The sequence below is a fragment of the Sinocyclocheilus anshuiensis genome, unplaced genomic scaffold (assembly GCF_001515605.1).
Source record: "Sinocyclocheilus anshuiensis isolate Anshui unplaced genomic scaffold, SAMN03320099.WGS_v1.1 scaffold996, whole genome shotgun sequence".
NCBI classification, from domain to species: Eukaryota; Metazoa; Chordata; class Actinopteri; order Cypriniformes; family Cyprinidae; genus Sinocyclocheilus; species Sinocyclocheilus anshuiensis.
The window spans coordinates 161,293-168,209 of NW_015548233.1; the positions used below are offsets into that span (position 1 = coordinate 161,293).

At 37.3% G+C, this 6,917-nt stretch overlaps 1 protein-coding gene across 2 annotated transcripts in view; it reads right to left on the reverse strand.

Annotated features, from left to right (window-relative positions):
* The window catches only part of radil2a (Ras association and DIL domains 2a), a 42,866-nt gene extending 37,500 nt beyond the window's left edge, over window positions 1-5,366 (reverse strand). For both annotated transcript variants that reach the window (XM_016441841.1, XM_016441840.1), the window contains exons 1-3: window positions 4,836-5,366; window positions 2,306-2,629; window positions 357-592 (exon numbers count right to left, since the gene is read on the reverse strand). In XM_016441841.1, the coding sequence (XP_016297327.1) occupies window positions 357-592; window positions 2,306-2,629; window positions 4,836-4,963 (688 nt within the window). In that variant the 5' untranslated portion in view covers window positions 4,964-5,366. The remainder of the gene's footprint in view (window positions 1-356; window positions 593-2,305; window positions 2,630-4,835) is intronic.
* Window positions 5,367-6,917: the final 1,551 nt, after the last annotated feature.

Genomic DNA, 6,917 nt, shown 5'->3' on the forward strand with positions numbered 1-6,917 from the left:
AGGAAAGTGGCCTGGAAGGGCCAAGTTTGCCCACCCCTGGTCTACACCAACGCATGAAAACATTCTGTTTATTACAAGCACGCCCAGTTTTGTCTCCTGCCACTTTAAAAGTTCAAATTCTTTAAAGGTGACGGATTCTGAATGGCTGTCAATGTTTTTTAACGTTCATCGGCTGAAAAAATGTGATTCCAACGATATCATGTGGCTTTACCATTACAGCTGTGGTGTGAAAATTCCCTATTCTCATAGAATTAGAATGATTTTTAAAACTTTATTGATATTGTTATAGTTATCATCCTTGGTGTGGAGAGGACTTAAAAGACTGGTACCATTCAAAAAATTATTTGCTGCAATACCTGCGGTGACGGTGTCTGTATTCTTGGCACTTAGTGCCTCCACGTTTGCTCTTTTCTGGATCTCGAAACGCCTGGAGAATCCCTCCTTGGGTTTCCAGAGCGACTGCAACATGAGGGGCTTCTCGTGGTCACCGACAACCCGACAGCACTCCGTCTTCCATTCGTGGTCCAACCCAGTTTGGCCAATCACATCACAGAGCACATATGCACTAGAGTCTTCCTTTTCCAAGCAGTACCTGTGAGGCAAGAGAACTTCACCTCACTGGCTAGACTAATAACGAGTCTACAATGGAAGCGACCAGTGACTTGGCATTAAGTGTATTTCTGGTCTTTGGGTTTGAATTGAAACCAACTGAAAATATTTTTCTTAATCAATAACTTTTAACATAAAAAAGGCTCATTAACACCAAGAACGATAATTATAAAGATAACTATAATGATATCTATACTGGCATCCACGCCAACGGATGATAATGTTCTGTTAATTATAAGTATGTGCTGCCATTTTGTCGTCTACTGCTTTAAATGCTCAAGCTCTTTAAAGGGGTCATATGATGCGATTTCAAGTTTTCCTTTCTCTTTGGAGTGTTACAAGCTGATTGTGCATAGATAAGATCCCTGAAGTTGCAAAGACTAAAGTCTCAAAACCAAAGAGATATTCTTTATCAAAGTTAAGACTCTGCCACGCCCCCCTAAAACGGCTCATTCTAACACGCCCCCACATATCTACCTCACTATGTAGAAATATTTGCATAATGCTGCCCAAATGTTCACGCAAAGAAAGAAGGCGTGGTTTCAGTAACCGCAGTTAGTGTTGAAGCAGCATGTCAGGGAGACGCTGTGTGTTTCTAGGCGAAAGCAAAAGCACTTGATTTGGCCTTCCGAAAGTAGATGCATTTAGGAATCTTTAGGATTACTTACAACAGAACAGCAATGCATTTTATGGACAACCGTTTCGTGAACCTAGGAGAGGAGGTAATTCTGACTTTGCTATGACAATCTGGCGCTTCTGAATCAGCTACTGTTTTGTTATTAGTTTAAGTATTTGCTATTGACTGTTCAAATGCAGAGTTTTTTTGAGAGAGAGAGACAGGGTCACATCACAGTGGAGTCAGCTGTCTTAACCATGGCTTGTGTACTGCAAACACATACCAGCTTCATCACTGTGTCTGTCACACGACTCTGTTCCCCTTTCGGGCTCTGTCTTTACATTTATTTTGAAAGATGAAGCTCGCGATTATGGTAAGGGGCGTTGCATTTCCGACGAGGGCTTGCGGTGTTCGGCCAATCACAATGCACTGGGTCAGCTGGCCAATCAGAGCAGACTGCACTTGTCGGAAGGAGGGACTTTGTAGAAAACGAAGCGTTTGAGAGAGGCGGGGCATAGAGGACCTACAATAATGTACAGTATTTGAAAAATAATGTGTTTTTTGAACATTAAAGCATGTCAACATATTCTGTTACACCAAATACACAAAGTAATGATCTTTAAAAAAGCATCATATGACCCCTTTAAAGTCTGGTGGATTCTGATTGGCTGTAAATGTTTTTTGTTCATCAGATGGAAAAAAAAAAGTTATTCAAAATGGATGGTTTCTCTGGGTCATGATCGCTGTAGCTGTGATGTGGACTTCACTATTAGAATAGAATTAGAACGATTATTGAAACTTAGTTATCGCTCTTTGTTGTGACTGGCCCTTAGCACTTCGATAACGTGTTTTGACTGTGTTTTCTATGTGCACACAATGTGGATAAACTACAACAGGTAAACATGTCAGCAGTGTGACCAAAAATCACCAAATCTTTATTTGCAGTTTCGTTTTTTTAGCTAAATGAAAACTTTAGTTTCGGTTTTGGAGTTCTGATCCCTAGTCCAATCATGGACGCACCCTAATTCACACTCATCTGACCCTTCCAATCTGAATCTGAATCAAGAGCGCATCCCTCACCTCTCCAGAGCCTCTTTGACCAGCTCTTTGGCACTGGAGTGACTGGTGGCCAGCACGCTCTTGTAGTTGGTTCCTTGGCAGATGTCACTGCCAAATATCTTGAGGATCCCTGGGATAGTCCTCTGACAGGACAGCTCTGCGGGGTCGTCCGCTGCTTGCAGTTCTAGGGTTCTGCTGTCCCGACCTGGCCGTCGGTTTCGCAGAACAGGGCTTCGGTTGAACACCGTGGTCAGCCTGTTGTTGTGTCGGCGTATCTTGCTCTTGGCCGGCTGTCGGACTCCAGAGCTCTCCACAGACTGAGCCGTGCTATCAGACGTGCTGGACCTCAGAGAGACAAGGTTAAGATGACTTTAAAAGCTTGCCACTGATGTAAACATCTGCACACAGTCTGCTTTAGACACAACAATGAGTGTAATAGACGGTGGATCAAATACAAACCCCTGCTAAGTAGAGAGTTTCTATGCCCGAGAAAAACAACTGTGACTGTTTCACCTTGTTAGAAATGTAATATATACTGAGGTTTGACTAATCTTTTCATATACTGTCTATAGTTAAGTTGCGTGTCAATTTAAACATACATCTTTTTTATCTCAAGGTTGTTGGTTAGAAGCTAACCCGAGTGACGGATGTTTTTTTTTTAAAGGCTTGACTTTCAAAATGTGTTATGAATTTTATTTCATTAAAGCATCAAGGAGAAGGTTTTTAACTCATCAGCTAATTAAATATTAAATATTTTCTCAAATAATTATAACATAGGTGCAATTTAGACTTTTGCTTTAAACTTGTATTGTTCCTGGTAGACAAAGGAATCAGTACTGTATAAAGACAAAACCATACAGATATTACTATCCATGAATTTATTAAGTATAAACATACAATTAAGAAAAGAATAAGATGAAATATTATAATTAGATTACATTATCACTCTGAGGCATACTTTTATGTGAGATGCATTGTTTTGTTTTGTTTATGTACCATGGACCAATATGATATTGCAATCATATATCAATGTTTTCATATGTACACTGTAAAAAATTGCTGTAAAAAAAACGGCCAAAATCTGACAGTAACATACTGTTTTCCATTAAAACGGTAATGTACTGTAGAAAACAATGCATTCTGGGCAATATTTTGCCGTTTACAGCCAATTTTTAACAGTACTCTACTGTATTTAAGTAATACTTTTTTTACTGTTTGCAATGCATTGTGGGCTGTGTTAAATACAGTACAATGCAGTATTTTTATATATTTTTTTTTTAATTGGGTGTACAAGTGCGAGTACAAGTTTGGTCAAAGTGTGTTACTGTTTTGTCAGTTTGGTTAATTTGCCATTTTCAAGCATCCAAAATCATTTTCAGTCAGGTACTTGGGATGACAATTTTTTACAAACATCATTTGAAAAGCACTTTTTTCCCGAAGAGGACACAAGTTCGAAGGACATCTGCTATACATCGCCATTTGCCATCCGAAGTCCTTCAACTGCATTGACCTGCATCTGCACCTACATGGTAAAAACATTTTCTTATATTCCTCACCAGTATTTTATTCAGGTAGTATTACCAGAATTAATGCTATCAAATCTGTGCTCAGCAAGCTGTCGAGCTAATGAGTGTATGGTTTTAAAATGGCCCTTCAGTGCTGAAATTAATATTTCAAACATATATTTACACGCATTTACAGTCACCAGGTTTTATCAATTATAAAACGTTTCTTCAGCGCTAAAATGTGTGAATAATTCAAACATATACAAGCATTTTACAGTCACCAGATTTGATCAGTTTTAAAATGTCTCTTCAGCGCTGAAATGTGAGTAACGTTAATTCAAACATTACACGCATTTTACAGTCACCAGGTTTTATCAAGTTTGTTTTAGATCATCTCTAAACTTTTAAGCACATTACCGTTTTTTTACAGAACAATTTTTTACAGTGTAAATAGTTTAATATTACTGTTATGCTGTTACATAAGGCATGCTTCTTATACTAAAAGATGGCCAGGATATTTGTAGCACTGTTGGAGTTATTACTGAATGAACAGAGACACACAAAACAAAAGTTAGTTGCCCTGGTATGTCCCTTCAAATTTGCCAAGATGCAATTCTATTATTGGAGAAGTGAGTAGAGCAAATTAGTGCCAAGTCTCAAATGTGAAGTATTTTTACACTATGGATTTCATTGCATGATTTCAGGAAAAGACCTGAGGCAGTGCATTATAATTAAATTCTAACAACTGTCCGTCTGGGAAATGTTTTGCGTGTCTTCTGTTTAAAACACGAAAATGACACTTGATTTGTTATTTTGCTTTCAAATGCGATCACCGTCATCCTTGTTTAATTTTATAATAATTTATTATGAATGAATGCATTTAGCAGACGCTTTTATCCAAAGCGACTTACAGTGCATTCAGGCTATACATTTTTTACCAGTAATTTTAAGTCCTCAAATACTTTCGGGACGCCATTTCATTCTTCATCTGTGTCACGTGTGATAAATGTAATTAAATGCCATGCATAAGTGTATGAATAACTCACTGTAGAGATCCATTGCTGGCCTTTCTGCCCAGCATTGCCAGGCGTCTCTTGGGCGAGCGGATCAATAACCCAACTGGAACGCCGTGAGCTTGTTTAGAGATGTGATTGCTTCTTTCCTCCGAGATCATTTTAGCACGTGCAAGAATAGAATGTATTATTGCAAAAGTCAGGTGTTTAGTAGCTATATCACAGTCTGTGCGCTCCGTGTGCTGTCAAAGTAACCCGCGTCAGTGCAACACATGTTGCGCGTGTATGTGTCACTACTAAAATAAGTGCTAAGCATCATCAGTCGTCCTGCCTCTCATCTCAGTCCTTTGATCGCCTTCATAAATATAATCCATTGCGACGTTTAAGAGAAAAACATTATCCACTTCGCCATTAAATAATGTTGATTTATCCAGTCCGGTATGTCCGACGACTGATAATCCGATATAGTAAACGATAGCGAAAGAGTCTCCTTAAAGCTTTTCGTTGAGTGTCCCCTGTCCCGTGTGTGCGTGTGTTTGGGTCCCGTTTGAAAAGTTAAGCGCTCTAGCCGGAAGTCAATTCCTACTATGGCATGGGTTTAGCTCATGAATATTAATTAGGGTACGTGACTGGACGCGCAAAGAGCAAACGTCAGCTTGAACTAATTCATAGTCATGAGCAGTGTTGGGGGTAATATATTACAAGTAACGCAAGTTACGTAATCAGTTTACTTTTTTTCAAGTAACTAGTGAAGTAACGCATTACTTTTTAATTTACAAGAGAATATCTGAGCTACTTTTTCAGATAAGTAATGCAAGTTACTTTTTTTTTTCTCCAATTTATTGATTGACAGCTCTTCTGTCCCCATGTTGTTAAATCAGATGTTTCTGCAGTTCAAATATGAATATGCATTAATTAATCTCACTCACACAAAAAAAAAACACAGATTCAGTATTCCTCAAAATGAATAAAAATAATGCAACTGCGAATATGACGCAAACCTGCAATAATTAAATGTTAAACAACACAAACATCCTTTATGTATTTAATCCCATTCTATTAACCAATGTCTTTGCTTCTGACCTTCGATGATCCAGTTCAACTGTACTAATAAGCAAAAATTACTCTAGACAAACATTTGTATGCATTACTTTTAAAAGTAACTTTCCCCAACACTGGTCATGAGCGCAAACTTCGCCACAGCAGGGACAACAGAGGCGCGTATAAAACTTAATTTCATTGACATATTAACCCCTTAATTGTCACCCCACCCCCCTCCCTTTTTTTGAACAGACGTGAAAGTGCACTTTTGAAACTTAAATTGTTATAATTCATGAACGCTTTTGAATACAGACCTAATGTTGGTCTCTTTCTAAAGAAGATAATCTGCAGATTGCAGAAGTGAAATCATTTCAAAAAATTAAAGTATGATAAAGTTATATGTTTAAATTTACTGTAAAGAAAATGTACTGTACTATTTTTATTTTATTTTATATCAAATAACTATTTTACAAAATAGTTTTTAATCCAAAATTGCTATAAAATTAAAGCCATATGTCTAAATAAGTTGTGTTCCAAATTTGAAGTTGATATAAAAAAAATTGAGGTTCCTATGCAATTTTGTTTAGGCGTTATACCAAAAATAGCCACCGGGTGACACCCAAACTGCATAGAATTTTTTGGGATGCATTTTTCGGTCAAAAATGTTTAAATTTCTCTCTCAATATTACTTCTATCACAAAATAACCACTAAATATGGAATCCTGAGACTCAGACCTTTCCAACGATATATAGTTTGTCAATTAGATTAGGATTTAATTGTAATATATTGAAGTGAACTTAGGCGTCCCGTTGGCGGGACGGTGACAGTTATTTCTGAACACAAAAAAAAACCTTATGTAAATTGTTGAATTTAATTGAAAGAGACAGTTTAGGTAAAACCATATTACAATTTAGACAGGCATTTGTTCTACTTTTGTTTTATAAATGAGGTGGTCAACATTATTCATACATTAAATAGTAGGGCTGTGCAATATATCGAAATTATCAAAATATCGCAAATGTACATATATATAAATATAAAAAGGGACAAACTCAGCTATTGGGTTGTTTTGA